The sequence below is a fragment of the Pseudopodoces humilis genome, chromosome 9, assembly GCF_049639895.1.
Source record: "Pseudopodoces humilis isolate 2021_Gansu_Grassland_sample_001 chromosome 9, ASM4963989v1, whole genome shotgun sequence".
Taxonomy (NCBI): Eukaryota; Metazoa; Chordata; class Aves; order Passeriformes; family Paridae; genus Pseudopodoces; species Pseudopodoces humilis.
Window position 1 is genome coordinate 7,520,244 of NC_142208.1, and position 16,731 is coordinate 7,536,974.

Here is a 16,731-nt window from a genome sequence, read left to right on the forward strand (position 1 = left end):
GCGAAGGCTTGACTCCTTTCTTGTATGTCCTCACATTTTCTGTGACAGCATCTTATGTTAGTTTTCTGTAGTGTGTCCACAGTTTCTTACAACTCTCTTGCTCAGCTTTAGCCATGAGTTCAATGTTTGGAGTACTTGCTTGGGTTTTTTTCACTAGTATTAAATAATCACATCAGTCCAAGCAGACTTTATTAGCCCTAGTGTCATTTCATGTTTTCAGGATCTAGAGGCCCAGATGTCTGAAATGAGCAACTTGATGAAATTCTTGACTAGAGCTATATAAAGAGAATAAAAAATGACTGGTGCCTGTACTCTGCCTGCAGATGCTCAAGGTTTCATCCACTGAGGAAAGGGAGCCTTGTGCATGTGTTTGAGGAAGAGCTGAGACAGGACAGATCCTGCAGCTCTGTGGTGTCCCTGCTGTGCTTTCTTCTCTTTGGGTCACTAGTGTCAGGTGCAGGTGTTGTGCTGTGTTTGCTGCAGTTTTGTGAGGGGGAGGAGAAGACATGGCTGGATTGTGGGGCTGAGCACAAAGCCCCCACCAGTCTGTTCACTTAGTGTGCAAAAAGGAACATCATGGAATGCTCAGGTGTTTACTGAGTGCCTCAGGAGGGGAGCAGCCCTGCACCCGTTCCTGACTGAGACCCCGTGCTGCTGTACAGGGATTAGGTATGGTGGTTTTCCAGGCCATAGTTTTAAGTTGTGTTTTCTGCAAGTCAAACTGCTTGCTTAAGGCATCCAACTGCATCGTTGTGGGTGCGTTGCTGTAAATGCACTCACAGAACCTCTGCAAATGCTTTTTTCTTTTATTTTACCAAAGATCAGCTGGGTGTTTCTGTGGTGTGAGCTCAGGTGTGACTGCTGGCACAACATGCTGTACTGTGCTGCATGGCTGGGAAGGAGCTTGGGGCAATTCCTGTCTGAGCTGCCTTTGCAGTCATGGTGCCTAGCAGTGCGACTGCAGCAAATGCTTTTCTCCTCTGCCTTTGCCTCCAGCCTTAATCTTACCTGGTCAGTTAGACTGCCAAACTCAAATTCACTTAATTCAAATTAATGTATTTTCCTCTTTTGTTTCTCTCATTGCAGACGCCAAAATTATCTGTCTAACCTCTTCCCTCCTTTCCCATGTCACACACAGCTCATTATGAAAAGTCAACATGTTTCCAGTGATTAAAGACTAGATGCAGCTGAGCAACAAGATGAATACCTACACCCCCTGTTTTGTAAACGGCCAGTGCTCTGACCAACTCAATATTTACAGATTGTATCTAAATTGTGTGGGGTTTTGTGGTTATATGTTTAAATTTTTGATATATGACATGCATATCAGGTTGGATTAGGGCACACTGTCTTCTGTTGGAATCAAATTACTTTACTTTTTAATTAAAATATCCCTGGGTTGGAGTGGCTGTGTGCCTGCTTTGCATTACTTAGGGGACCATCCTCCCCAGTTTGGATAACTGAAATCATCTGGCATGTCTTTCTCAGATTCTGTGAATTACAATAAATGCTTTGCATGAGGTTGTGCAAGAGATCAGAAAAATGCTTGATGAAATAACATTTGCTTCAAGTTAAGCAGAGTCATGTGGAGGTGCTGTGAAGAAGTAGGGAACAAAAAATATATTTGTGAGACTAGGTTTGACAGTCTGGTGCTTCCCTGGTGTATTCATGATATGAAACAATTAAGAAGTCACTCTTCTGGGTGTATGAATTTTAGGTACCAAAAAGAATCCTGGAAGTGAGAGATGGGAAGAAGAAATTCCCACTGAGCAGATCATTACCTTGTTGCTTTAGAAACAGAGACCTGAATTTTCATATGGCTGACTGAATAACTCCAAACAGGGTTTCAGCATATCTGAAACTGGAAAACTTGATGGAGATGCTGCTGCCATCTAAGTTCTTCTGGGGGAAGGTCTGCACGTTGAGGGTCTTCTTTTGAGTTTTCTCAAATTTCGTTCAAGAATTAGTATTACAAGATGGCAAAAAGCAGAGCTTATTGAACATAACAGGAGCAACTCTTGAAATGAACCAGTAAGGAGGGGTTCTATGCCATTGGAGAAATAGAAATGAAAAACTGCCTCTGCCTGGCTTTTACATGGGCTAGGACAGTGCCCATGGTGCAAGAGGATGCTGAAGCCTCTACTTAGTGTACCCCTCCTTTTTCATTTTTTTTTTTTCCTTATCCCCACCTCAGGTATTGTGCAAGCTAGAGGCAGAGAGGATGCAAGGACTAATCCTGTCTTACTTCTTTATAGCTCTTGAAATAGGAATTTTTGTGTTGAAACTATATTATTTATGAGAAATAGTAGCATATGGTGCCAGAGATAATTGCTCCGGCAAGAGATTAATGCACCATGAGCTGTCTGGAGCTGAAGCTGGAAGCTGAGTTTCTCTTCAGCTGTGGGAAGCTGTCACAAACCAGCAGCAGTTTGTGGATGGAGCCTCATGGGAGGTCTGTCTTCCTGGAGGATGATTTGGGATGCAAAAACTGGCCTGGTACTTGCAACTTTTCCTGATATTAATCCAACATTTCAAATTCCCTTTGAAAATGAGCAGACAGGGAACAAACTATGACTGCAAAAATTCTGTGTTTCTTTGTGTTTTTCTTTACATCTTTTGGTTTCTTGGAGAAATAAACCTGGAATTGGCCAATTTCGTGATATAGACTGAAATATAATAGAAATACAGACTTTAAATAATTTGTAGGGCCTGAAAAAGAGCTCTTCTTGCTTCATTACAATAGTTTTCAGCTTGTGGCTATTTTTGCTGGTGTTCTGCTCTTTAGCAACAATGGCATTTAGATAATGAAGCAATACTGCATTTTGAATGCTGACTTGTTTTCCCTGGAACATCATCAAGAAAATGAAGAGGTTTAAGTGCCAGGTGGAGATTAGAGGAAAAAAATGAAATTCAAAACAGGAAGCAGAGAGAGGCAGGCTCCAAAACAACCTTAACTTCACTCCAAGGGAGGAATATTGACAATTATTGATCTGTTGCCTGCCAGTCACTTTCAGTTCCACAAAGGTGCCAAGGAATTGTGCAGCTTTCTGAAGGCTTTTCAAAAGCCTTTAAAAGAAAGATGATTCTAGAAGGTTTAATGGGCTGGGGAAAAAAAAAAGAAAAAAGAAAAAAGAAAAGTAAAAAAAGGGCCAGCAAGCACTCGGAGCACTTGCCTCCCACTGTTTCATTGGGCAGTTCTCCACATGCCTGTAATTCAGCTGCCTGGAAACAGGCTCAGCTGAGCCACCTCAGGACACCAACACATCCCTTGCCAGAGATGGGCTCAGATAGAGAGAAGCAGCTCCAAACCTGCCAGGTGCTGTGTCTACAGTAGGAAGGAGCCTTGCCATGACTCAGGGGTATCTGCTCAGGCACAGCTCTGGACTCGTGTGTGCCTGGCTGATGGAGAAGGGGCAGCTCCTGTGTGCAGACATATCCATCTCTGTCCTAGGGCATCCCCTTCCAGAGAAGATCCCTGAGCGGCTGTGAGCAGAAATCAAGTTAGAGGGGACGCTGCTGGGCTGACAAGGACTTGCGTGGCAGGAGGTGGTGTGGCCTGTGTGCTTTTCCCATAGGCACAGCGAAAAGCCATGCAAGTAGCAGCAGGGGAGAGCTGCTTTCTTGTCAGGACAGCAACTCTTCCTTGCTGATAATTTAACTTGGCGAGTAGGCCTGGTTGGCAATCAGATTGTTGTGATGAAGGGTATGTGGCAACCAGTCCTTATGTCTGTGCTATGACTTTTACCAGCTAGAATGTAGGAAAACTTATATTGATACTGTAATAATCAAGAGAGAGAGATGTCTCGTTTCTTTCCAATTATTACCTAATATGATATGCATTTTTCCATGTCTACTTCTGTCTTGGTTGTAGCTCTTAATTCCATTTTTTCCTTTTGCTTGAGAAACCATATGGTTTATCTATCAGGTCCATATACTATAAAATGTGCAAATTTTTAGAATTTACTAAGTTTATTGTTTAGACTGGCTCATGATGAATTGGTATAAAATGTACAAATGCTGTGTGTGAGATGAAAACCTGTTTTGAAAGCCAGTAATACCGGTTTGTCTGATGGAATTTCAGCTGTGTGCATCAGCCCTGACTGTTTTTCGTGATAATTCAGGGATGCTTTTATGGGCTTAGCTCTCCAGAGTTCTCAAGGCTGTGGTGGTGCAACTGATGTATCATAGTATGACAGTGCCTTCTCAAAGCCTGCAGCTGGCATCACCAGAGCTGTTTGCCTCTAATCCAGAGCCACCAGAGCCTCTCCAGCTGGATGTGAGCGACGGAGGACTACCCACATCACATCCCTGTGGGGTATGCACTCCTTGCTCGGCTCTTGCCCACCAGCAAGGGCTTTCTTTCCTCCTTGGCTGGATGCTTGGAGGCTCCTAAAGCTGACACAGATCACCAAGTTAGCAGAGCAGGCTGCTTGTAGCTTTGAAGGGAAACTTCAATGAACCATGAAACCTCAGTTAATTATTTTTCTTGCTGCTATTGTTTTTTACTGCTGCCAAGAGTGGATTTACCTCTGCCCTCTCTCACAGGGATCCTGCTGTTCCTAATGCTGCTGTAAAAACCTGGTTTTCTAAGGAGTAAAACTAAACTTTTCTGTTTTCCTTTTGGGTTTATCCTTTCTCTGTCTTTTTGAAGCATCAGAAACCCACACAAATAGCCCATTCAGCAGCTGGAGGCCACGGCCCCAGTGTGGAGAGTACAAAGGCAGCCCCTGGTGCTCGTCCAGCCCCTCACACACCCAGGCTGGGGCACTGCCTTTCCTCACAAGCCTTCCCCTGGGAGGCAGGGTGCAGGGAGACCAAAAGCTTTGATTTTAATTTAGACGTGGCTCTTGAAGTCAGGGTGGCTTCTCAAAGCACCACACATCCTTTTCATACGTCTGAAGTCCTGCAGGGGATGACTTTGATCCAGAGGTTGTAAAGGAAGCGTTGGAATTTCAGCTACACAGTATGAGCAGTTACATGTTTAATTTGTGCTGCCTGCAGCCTCCTGCTCTTTGTACAGCTGCGATGCGAGGAGGAATCATCCCTCCGGCCCGTGCTGTTCGGTAGGAAAGGAACACCCTGCCCAGGGCCTGGGGCTCCTTGCCGTGTCCGCAGTGGGGCTCGCAGGACCACCTCTCTGGCAAGCCTCGTGTGCCCTCTAGCTGCTGCGGCCTTCCCGGGAGCGGGGGTGTCAGCAGCTTCCCTCAGCCTGGCCGCAGCTCGCAGGCAGGACTTGAAAGCAAATTCTTCAATAATTGAAGTTAGAGGAGCAGTCGAGACCAAGAGGTTGATTGCAGTGACTGCTGCCTTGTCATGAATCAACAGATAAAAATTGTGTTTGCTGCTCAGGTGGAGAATTTGCTGCTTTGGAAGGTATTTGCCTACAGTTCACACGTTCGGCTGAAGCGGGAGTGGGAGGGAGTGACATGTCAGCAGGGTCACTGCTGTGGCATCTAGTAAGATGGAAGAGAAAAATGTGCAGTGGGACGGGATCAGAGTTAGAGTAGAAAATTTTTTGTTCTAATTTTGTAGTTCTTGCCTTTTTGCGACGTGTTTCTCTGCAGAGCGCAGATTGCTGCGGGCCCACTTGATTTGTGATTTGTCTGACCCTAACCAGACAAAAGATCCGTGCTTTTGTCTGTCCCAAAAGGAGCCAGCAAAGGTGGGGGAGCTGCTTGTGCTCCAGCTGCCTCTCAAACACAGCGATAAAGGGAGTTCTGCTCATGGGGACTGGAGGGCAGAGGATTTGAATGCCCTAGGGAGGGGATGTCACAGCAAAACGCCGCCCGTACCCTCAGCCACGAGCACAGAACACCGCTGTGAGAGGGCCAGCACACTTCCCTCCCTCTTTTAGCAGTGTTGGGGGGACAGCACCTTCAGCCCCAGCACCTCCCGTGGGCCCAGCAGCAGCTGCTGCTGTGGTGATGGGCACAGCATTTTTAACAGGCTAAATGGCTACAGCTGTGGTGATGGGTGCAGGTGGAGCTTGTCTGCAGAGACAGGCCAGGCTGAGCCTGTGCGGTGGATGTAGATTTTTCTGGGGCTAGGTCCATAGGTAGAGGAAGAAAGCTCTACTCAACAGCATTATTCAGACCTCGTTGTGGGGTCTTGTGGAGAGGTAAGTGGGCTAAAATTCTGCACTAGTTTTTAAGTGGTATTCCTTCTGCTAAGGAAGAGGGAACCATCTCTGCTATCTGTGCTGTACCAGTGTGGTGCTGCTTTTCTTTTTCTCCTGCTTTTCCAGTGCTCCACCAAGGGGGTCTGACTCAGCATCTCTACGGTTCTTTGCCTTATTTTGCTTACAAAGTTTGTGTTAAAAACCTCCTCCAAATTAATTTCTACTGTAATGTTACTTCTTTATGACTTATTTCCCAGGACAGGTTTTATATCTGAAACAATTATCAAGCGTGTTGGGCTTAATTGCATCTTCATATTTTAAAAACTGGATGGGTCCTTGCCCATGTATTGGCCAAAATGATTGTGTACATGTTATATTAACAAGTAGGTATAATGTGTACACAGAGGGCCACCTCATAGTGTTTTCCTTGCTGTTGTAGGAGGTAGGAGGGACAGCAAGCAATAGGAATATCTGCAAACCTGCAGTGCAAAAACCCACTCAAGAGTAAATATCAGGCCCAGGCTCAGCATGGCCTGGGAAGCTGTGGCATTGTGTGTAGCCATGGAAACATCTGCTGGTAACACAGCCCTAAACTTGTGCAAGGTGCCTCCAGAGGGAAGTGCAGTGCTGGCTGCACTTTTACTAGGAGTTAATTTCTACCTTCCACCAACTCTGGAGGGAAACTGCTGATTAAGATGATGCCTAGCAATTGTACTATGATAAGTTAATTGTAGAGGAACAGCCCAATGGCTGCAGTTAGCTTTGGCCAGGCTTCATGGCTTTGTGGAGGGGAAGAAAGGTGATGGTGTCTTGTGAGCAGCACAGCTGAAATACTGGCACTCTGCTGCAGTCTGACATGGGAGCAGGCGCCTCCCTTTCCATTTGCGTAAGTGAACTTAAATCTGGCTTCTTCGGTCCTTTCTCACACCCTTCCTCCTTTTTGAGAAGGCTGATGGTCTGCATCCAAAAAGGGAAAGGGAGGGATTTAGAGTAATAGTGCACAGATATTTTAGAGGCTTTTTGTAACACCTTGCAGCTTATATACAAAAATGTTTGGTACGTGCTGGTATTTGTTCTTTTTAGATAGCTATTAATGCTGTAACACTAATATCATAGTCTAAGTTTTCCTATGTAGTGAAAGAGCAGAATGGGCAGGGGTGTTTTAAGTGCTGTGTGTGCTTTTGCCATGGCAGCAGGGCTGGCCTGGAGCTTCAGCTCATGGCTTTGCTGCAGGCGTGTGTGAAAAACATACACATAGTTTCACTACGGCAGCTCAGCTTCAAATTAATGGGAAAATCTTTCCCTTTTCCTTCTGAAAACATAGTAATAAAAACATTTAAGAAGAGGCTGGTTTCACAATATGTTGAGATAATGTTACAAAAAAAATAAATATTAAAAATCCCCCTTTAAATACTGTTTAAATTGTCCTATTGCAGAAATGGTAAATCCAGGTGTTCCTGGTTTGGACTTCTGCTCTCATTACCTGGTAGGAACATGAGGTCAAAATGCAGCAATTACTGTGGGTAATGGCACCTGCCTGTGAGGCAAGCAAGGGGCTTAGGGGAGGTGGGAAAGAGGGCAGGGCAGCCAGGACTCTTTTCAGAGTGCCAGGCAGAATTTCCCCTTTCCTTAAATATTCCTGAGGGATATTATTCTTAAATATATATTTAATATATATGTATTTTAAATGTATCTAAGCATACATTTAGATATATATATATTTTAAGCACCCCCTTCCCCCAGGCAGCCCAGTAGGGCTGCAGAGCCAGCTGTGCCCACCTGGGGCAGCCCCCATCCTTACAGAGCCCCCATCGCCTGTCTTCAGAGACAGGCATCCCCCCCAGAACCCACAAACTTCCCAGCCCATGCTCTGGTAGGATAAACAAGCAGCTTCCTTCATCAGACAGGACAAAAGGTGCAAGCTGTTTGTGATTTCTTATGTTTTTGCATCATTTTTTGGGGTAAAAAATTTGCAATAACTGGTTAAGTAGAAAGGAACCCCTTCTGAGACTTGTGCCATGGCTGCTGCTTAAATTCCAATTCTGGTTTCTTTATGAATCTTGCATATTTTATCCTCAGGAATTAAGTACAAATTCACAAATTTAATGGAGTTGGAAGGCTGTGCACCAGAAAGGAGTCAGCTTTTTCTTGACTTTTGGGGCTCTTTTGCAGGACAGTGACCCCTCTCTGTTCTGAACAGTCTGCCTCAACACAAGGCCCCACTTTCCCTGACTGTAGGGGTGAGGGGTCTTTACTGGAGTTTACCCCATCACAAGTCTTGTCTCAGCTCTACAGAAGAATATTAATATTTTAAGAATATACAGTAGAAATAAAATCTGTATTAAGGTGCTACACAGAACACAAGAATTTTACCAAAATTGTACACTTTTGATTTTAACCTTTGTAGAGGTTAAAATAATAAAAGCCAGTCACTATTTATCACTTGCTTGTTTTTATTCCCCAGAAATCATTCTCCTCTGTACAAGTTAGGCACACAACAAATAAGGTTTCACCAGATCTACAGTCCAGCAGAGAAAGAAACACATTTGGTGTTCCTCTGGAAACCCTTGTACAAGATGCAAAACAATGTGGGGTTCCTTCTCTTGTGACACAGATGGTGGAGTACCTGGAGGTATTTGGTAAGTTCATATTTATCCTGCTTGGCTTCTGTAAACTGATATTCTTTGTTTAAGCTGTACTTTTCAGCTGTAAATGCTGAAAAATCCTTATTTACAATTATTGCATTTTCTGAAAAGAGCTCATGCTTTTTGAACTCCAGTTCTCATCACAAAGATGTGGTAAAGCAACCACTGCTTACTGTTCTTTATTTCTTACACAGGTCTGGAGCGTGTTGGTGTATTTCGAATTGGTGGCTCAGCAAATAAAGTCAAGGAATTGAGGCAGAAGTATAATCAAGGGGAAAAAGTAGACCTTATTAATGATGGAGATGTTGATTCTGTGGCCAGTCTCCTGAAGCTCTTTCTGAAAGAACTACCAGTGGCTGTTTTTCCAGACAATATTTGTTCTGGCTTGCTAAAAACTTTCCAAGGTACAGAATGGGCACCTTCTAAGCTTCTGTCCTTTCTCTGACAGTGACAGATAATGTGTTCATCCCACCTTCTATAAACAAAGTTTTGTGTTTCCTTAATCTGAGACTGATATTTAATTGCTTTGGAGGGACCATGCATCTATAAACTTGCCTACAGTATTTTTAAAATTCATTAAGTCTTTTGGATTCCCTTCCTTCCTTTGGCAATGAATCCTGCAATCTAATTCTGTATTCTTCGAGAAAGCTTCTCTTCTGCATGTTTTCTTTTTAAAATTGTATACCATACTAGCTACTGAGATAATATTTTTAGTTTTAATGTAATCACCACCATAATGCTGCTTGTGCCTTTATATAGCCACTTCTCTCTTTTCCAAGCTGAAGGTTTTTAATTAACCTTCCCTGGTAAAGGAGGCTTTTCTGCACATCACTGTTCACGTTTAGAACTGTATTTTTAGTTAGCATTTATTTATCAGTCCTCTTATAATATTCTTGGTCAGCAGTGTGTGGAGCAGCATGCAAAGCCAGGATGAGCCCTCCCAGCAGTCCACTGCCTGCTCTGTTCTCAGTCTGCCCTGTGATTTTTGACTGGTGACTAATTCAGGTGTTTGCATACAAATAAGTGGTTTTGTGGGTTACTTCACAGGCTGCTTTTGTTCGAAGTGCCCATGTAAGAGTTTCCTTACAAAGGAAGAGAAAGGAAGCAGTTTCATGAACTGTGAAAGTCTATGCCGAAAGACCTATGGGGCTTTTGCAAGCACCTTGTTTTTTCTACCCTGAACAGTCTTGCTGTTATTTTTTTTTAAATTATTTTTTCCTCCCCATCCCCTTTTCCATTTTTCTCATTAATCAGTTGAGCACCATGGGCCTTGGCCTGCACAGAATGTGTTTTTTAGGGCTAAAATTACCCTCAAGGGCATGATTTGCTTATAAACAATGTCAGAGCTATGCAGATGTGTCCTGGTGATCTATGGCAAATTTGAGCATCAGCTGCCAATTATTGAGCAGTACTGTCATCTCGATTCCAGTAACTAGGAGACTATCCTACTGATATGGAACTGCTGATCAAATGGAGTTGTTTGTGAACCCATTTTCTGCCTTTTTACCCTTTTTTGAAAAATGAGAACCAAGAAAATGTTAAGTATCCCAAATTTAGAATTTTAAGTATCTCTTGTGTAACTACAGTTGCATATTTATAGAGCAAAGATGTTTTGAGTCTGAGAGCTACCAATTAGTCAGGAAATGAAGATGGCATGGGGCTGAAAGAGTACAATTTCTCATTCCTCTTAATGAGAATCACATGGCATGTGTAAAACCTCTTGGGAGAGTCAAGGCTGACAACCTTGTACTGTCTTTCAAGGCAGCTTTGAGGATTCAGGTACATGACTCCTGCCTGCAATTTCATTAGGAAAGCAGCAAGTGCTGGATGATTCTGCCATAAGAGGAAAAAAAAACACTAGAGGATGTTAAAATAATGTAAAACTCAATATCTGGAAAATCAGTGGTTCTTAAATATTCATAAGTGAAAAACATATGTCAAAATTTAGTATACAAAATCCTTGTTTGGGATGTATTTTTTCTTCACTTTGTGCTAATAAATTTTAAACCTTCCTTATATCTAATGTCTATGATCAAATTGTGGTGGTATGAGGAATATCTATGTTTTAAGTTTGGGTTTGTTTGGGGTTTTTTTCCTCCAGAGCACAAAATCAACACGACAGAATGCATAGAACGCCTGAGACAGCTGCTCAGCTGCCTGCCCAAAGCCCATCAAAACCTTCTTCAGTTCCTGTGTGCTTTCTTGTTAAAGGTAGCAACCTACAGTGCAGTGAATTTCATGACTCTGGAAAACCTGGCCATCGTGTTTGGACCTGCTTTGTTCAAGTGAGTCCTCTCTATTCAGCTGCCTCAAACAGCATAACAAGATCACACCTCACAGGGAGGCTTTCTGTCGTAACTCTGTGTCCAATAGTCAGTGGAACATTTTCTAAGTTCAGTGTTTATATGGTATATTATGGGCAGATGTGACAGGTTCTGAGCTGGCTGATCACTTCCATTCTGTTGGGCACTGACTAGACAGGGCAAGGCTCAAGTAAGAAACCATATGAAGAGAGCTGTTTAATGAAAACTACTTCTCTTAGCCAAGATAAGTGCTGGCCATGTTATTTGTTGGATTTGACTCTGAAAAGCTCACCCTCACTTTGACCTTGTAACACCATTTGATGCCAGAGGAATGAATCGCTGTTATCAAGAAAGGGCAGAATGAGTTGCTTCTCTTTCTACTAAAATTCAAGTTGACATCCAAGCAGAGCCAGCTGAGCTTGCAAGCAGTGAGTGCTTGGCTGGAGCTAGAGAAGGCATGTTTGGGGTGATGGTAAGAGGGCACAAAACTGGAAGGTGTCATGCAAGTTAAGGTGGTAAGAAGGAACAGCCTAGTGTGATCAGATAATGGAGGATTTTCCTTTTCACTGTTGACACTAGAGGATGTTAAAATATACCTGTTACAACTTGTAAATCTTTGTTTTAGTGGATCACAGCCATGCTAGCTTAATATGAACTACAAGTTAATGACACTACAAAATAGATATATTAGCAGTTAATATCTTCTATGCAGTAAAAAGGCCTTGTTATTCAGTTGAATGGTTATTTTATGGCAAGCCAAGTTCATTTTAACAGCTTATATTCAGCAAAATTGGTACCCAGCATCTATGTCAGGCTTTGTTTTTGGAGAACTGTACTTTTAAACCTTTCTGATGTTTCATAGGTCTCTAGGTGTGGTCTCTGTTTTCCTGTTCTGTGGGTTTATTACTAGGTCTACCAGAATTTGACTAGATACAAGTCTTTAACAAAACCATGTCAGGGGAAATTAATCTAACAAGGTGTGGTATGGTTGGATATATGCCACTCTGTCCTCTGGGAAAAAACCTGACCATAGAGGATATTCAGGAATGCAACAAAACAGTTTTACAAACAGACCCCAAGTTCCTTAATATCTGAGTATTAAAGTTAGTAAATGAGTGGAGGCAGATGAGATTTATTTATCAGTGTTTGGATTAGTTGTGTGGCGATACTTACAAGTATTGGCTGATGCTAAAAGGCCTTCACCAAGAATCTATCCCTTGGCCCCCAGGTTAACAAAAAAAGTGCTTCACTGTCTCTCACTTTTCTGCCATCAGGTGACATTTGCTGTCACCTGGGGCTTCTGTGCATGCACACACATGCAAAAAGACTTTGTTCCTTTATCTCCATTGCCAAATTATCCCAATGTGTGCCTGTTGATTCCTGTATCTGCACATAAGAATCCAGTGTGTTCCCTATTGGCTGATGAGCTGCTTCAGTTTTTAAATGTCCCACTCTTTTGGGACATGGCCCAGCTACTTCTGGACGTTTGCCTTTGCCTGGTTTTAAAGTACATTCAGTGCTAAACTGAGCATTTGTGGCAATGAGAAGCCTTGAAAGCAATCAGCATAGGGTTTTCCTGCCTGTGATGTCAAGACAACAGCTACCATAAATAGAAGTATGTCTGCCCTGTAAATGCTATCATTCTGATCTCACCAGCTCTGGGAGATAACCCAGTAAATCTGGAGCTTGGTGTTTTTTTTATAAAACATTTAACTGGTGCTGTGCTTGTTGAGTTACCACCTAGGGTTATGAAAAATTACCTTTTTGGTAGTTGGGCAGAGAGGAGAACCTGATCAGTGATACACTGTCAGTGAGATTGGTCTATACCACTTCCTGCTGGGTGACCTGGGGCTTTCAATGATTCAGAATAAATCATTGTTATTGTCTTGTACAGCAGTAAAATTCAAGGTAGTCAACTGGCAAATCATATCTGCTGACACAGGGCAAAAAGTAATAAATATCCTTTATGTCTTTCAGAGCGAGAATTAGTGCAATTATCTGGCACATTATGAAATATTTGGCAGCCAGAGTATAGGAAATTGAGACATGTTGGGTAGTGCTTGCTACAGTTGTTCAGTGTAAATGTGAAGGTTATGGGAAAAAACTGCTTCTAGATCTAATATGCAGAAATGTGTGCTCTGTGCAATTGCTGGAATTAACCTTCTGGAGGCAATGGCAGCTCCATATACAGCATAAGTTCATTGCAGGTGTTAAAACTGTTCTTCATGTATTCTGGCAATCTGCCTTTTTGTGAGATTACTTTTTCCTTCTTTGACATGAAACAACTAAACAAAGTTGTTTATGAGCCATTTTACTTTCAATTTCTTACTTGTTTATATTAAAGTGTAAATTCTGTCTATGATTATCACCTCTCTCAATATTTTGGGACTTTTATTTGTGGAGACCTGTCATGTTTCTAGTTTCACTGAAGTGACTGAGTAGCAATATTCAGTAGTTAGAACATGGAATCCTCATGGTTCCTTGGGAACAGAAAAGTAGAATATTAAACTTTCTACATTATAAGCCTAAACTGCACATACTTTGTGATTTGTAGCTATGGTTATTGTAACACAAAAATTGTAAGGCTTAGCACAGGTATTATATTAAAAGTCTAGTTAGAGGATCATGAAAACCTCCACACCTAGGAGAATGTATTGTTATGCTTTTATCAGGGATTTGACTGATGTTACTTAAATTTCTGTAGATACTTTGTTATGCTTCATTTTGGTGAAGAAATTTTTACTTCTGATCTCAGTAAGCAATTCTTGAATGAGTGCACAAGGACTCCAGCCAGCCAGTTGTTTGCTTCTACTCACTTTGACTCATTGCTTCTGTAAATTTGCAGCAAGGCTGTGGCTGCAGGGAACCTTGGCAGATCTCATGGACAAAGCCAAGGCAAGAGACTTGTGTGAACTTTTTAGCCTGTACTTTGTGGCAAAGCAACTTTGCAAGTTTTAGACTCACTTAAGAAAACCAGTAGCTAATTCCTGATGGTCAAGTTTTACTTGTTTCTTATTCATAGTGGGTGTTCTCTTGTGATTTGTACTACAGTTGATTATGGGGCTTTTATAGGGAAATGCAGAATACACCTCTATTAGCTATTATTAGCTAATAGCTCTGCTCTTCCTAAGATCATGTTCCTGGATTTAGCAGTGTGGTAACCTGGTTCCCCTTTACTGTCACCACAATAATGCAGTTTCTGGTAGTGGCAGAAGTATCTGAAGAGGCAGGAAGTGATTATTTCACAAAACTAATTGAAAGTCATTGTGGAAGGTGGCTGAACAGAACTAAAAGTGTATTCACTGTATTTGGAATGCACACCTGTTGCCACCCATGAATATCTGCTGATGATACATTGATATTTGGAGTCAGCTGCCTCATCCCAGTCTATAATTTAGATTTGTTTTAGGATGAAATGAGAACTGGGCACCCAAGCACAGTCTGCTAAGGGAAAGGAGGACTCAGTGAGTGGTCTGAGAGCTATTTATCTCCCTGAATAGCTTGTGGAGTGCTCCTTCTGGTAAGGAGTTAACAGCTGGTAGAAGTAGATTCAGGAACAGATGTCTAAGCTAAAGAAAGAAGCTGAAAAAGAAGACAAAGGACTAAAAACATTGCTTCTCTGGCCTGTGAGCTGAGGGTGTTGATGTTTGGGTAAGCCATGAATAATCTCTTAGGATTGTTGTATGCAGCAAAGGCTATTGCTCAGTCAACGAGGTTTTACAAGCAGCCTTGTTTATTGTGGAGAAACTTAGTCTGTCCCAAGAAAAATGGGAATCCAGGAAAGAGAAATGTTACCTAATCCTAAAGAAGGCGCTGATGACACAGTGGTTTATCCTGTAAATCTGTGTTGTACCGGGCTATAATTCTGCTTAAACCTTCTGCTTTCAAAAGGAGCCCAAACTCAAGTCTTTACAGAATCAACAGTAAGTTTATAAAAGAGGAACACGAATGAAAGCAATTGGACTGGGCCCAGTGTCTATATTTGTACTAAAATTGCAAATGAATAATGAATATACTCATTTGGCAAACAGAAGACTGGTGTATTCATGTTCCACATTACTCTCCACTCCAGAGTTTATGAATTTCTTGTTTAAATATTAACATTGTGCTGGGTGTAACTGAGTTGGTGCAGCATGGCTGGAGAAGCTCCATTAAGGGCACAGCATTTATGTAAATGTTCTCCAAGCTTCCAAATACTTGGCAGGAGGGAATACACAGGTCTTTTGGGGATTGTGATTAGAATCTTATATAATGAATCCTTTTGATTATATTATTCTGACTTGACAGGGATAGTAAAAATTCAACTATTATTCATAAAAAAACCTAAGATATGGGGAGAACAAAAAAGAAAAAAAACCCAACCCAAACTCAACATGGCTACTGGGAACATCTGGCATTTCCACTCCTGATATGTTGGATGTCTGTGGATTAATAAATTAATACACTGAAGCAGTTTGTCACCCATGTTTTTTTTCCAGACAGTTCTAATCATAAGCTATTCTAGTGATCAGAGTTCACCTTCATAAATGAAGGTAGAACAAAACCATTCTTTCCATCCCAATGCCAGTGAGCAATGGCAGATTGATAGGATGATTTTTTTTTTGTCTGTCCTTTTAATTCTTTATTTTCCAAACCTCATATACTGTTGGGTTCTAACTACTTTGCTGTGCTGCCGCAAAGATTCACTGTGTTGCGGAGCACTGCAGCAAAGCTGGGGCTCTGTCACTGTGAAGGTCCCAGTGTTGTGGACCCACCAAGCTCCACTGGTCACCATCCCAACAATTCAACAATTGCTGCTCTGCTGAATTATCTTGGGTGCTGTGAGGGCTCCCTGTGTCAGACATGATCAGCCCCTGATCAAAGAGCTCTAAGATTAATCGACCTCCTCTCCCTTTAGGATTCCTGTCAGTCCCTTGGCTTATGAAGAACAAAGGCTTTACAATGGCCTCCTGCTGTATTTGCTTCAACACCAGGAGATGCTTTTTGTTGACTTGAACCCTCGTTTCTCACAGAGACAAGCAGATGGCCTTCAGGTAAGAAAGTTACAGCAAGAAATTGAAAGTGCTTCATTAGGTTGAAACCCAGAACTGGAAATACATTTGCTTATGCATAGTGGAATTGATGATTGTAGCTTGTAGCCAGCAATGTAAATATTTGTGATATACCTGAGCTGGAGAGGCAACATGAGTGTTAAAAATTCTAATTTGGAAAAGATTGCAAGTGCAAAAGGTCTAGAAGAAAATTCCAAGCTGTCCCACTTAAAATACAATAATGCCAAGCTTTGTTAGATCAAAGCCACTGAATTTTTCCTTGAGTGAAGCACTTATTTTGTGTGTTTTTGTCTATGCATTGGTGATGCAGTAAAGCAAAGTCAGAAAGTCTGAAACACCTCTCTTCTTTTTTAGAACTCACTGTGTACATTCCAGCCTCTCCTTGGGCATTTTCTTTTCTAAAAGATTTTTAGCACTTTGATTCCTTTTTTGCCTCTGTTGAAAACCTCATGATGGAAGAAACATGATGGATGAATCCTGGTTTAGAAAGAGGGTCAATATAAATCTTGTTTTCACTTGATGCGGTGTATCATTGCTGCTTAACTTGAAACTGATTTTTGGGAAAAGACATGAAGCAAATGTTGTTGCAAACCCTGCAGTTTAGTGCTTCACAG

At 42.0% G+C, this 16,731-nt stretch overlaps 1 protein-coding gene across 4 annotated transcripts in view; it reads left to right on the forward strand.

Moving 5' to 3' along the window:
- Positions 1–6,873: 6,873 nt before the first annotated feature.
- FAM13C (family with sequence similarity 13 member C) overlaps positions 6,874–16,731 on the forward strand; it is a 116,351-nt gene continuing 106,493 nt past the window's right edge. For all 4 annotated transcript variants that reach the window (XM_088059677.1, XM_088059678.1, XM_088059679.1 and 1 more), the window contains exons 1-5: positions 6,874–7,004; positions 8,583–8,757; positions 8,958–9,167; positions 10,865–11,048; positions 15,964–16,099. In XM_088059677.1, coding sequence (XP_087915803.1) covers positions 6,975–7,004; positions 8,583–8,757; positions 8,958–9,167; positions 10,865–11,048; positions 15,964–16,099 — 735 coding nt within the window. In that variant the 5' untranslated portion in view covers positions 6,874–6,974. The remainder of the gene's footprint in view (positions 7,005–8,582; positions 8,758–8,957; positions 9,168–10,864; positions 11,049–15,963; positions 16,100–16,731) is intronic.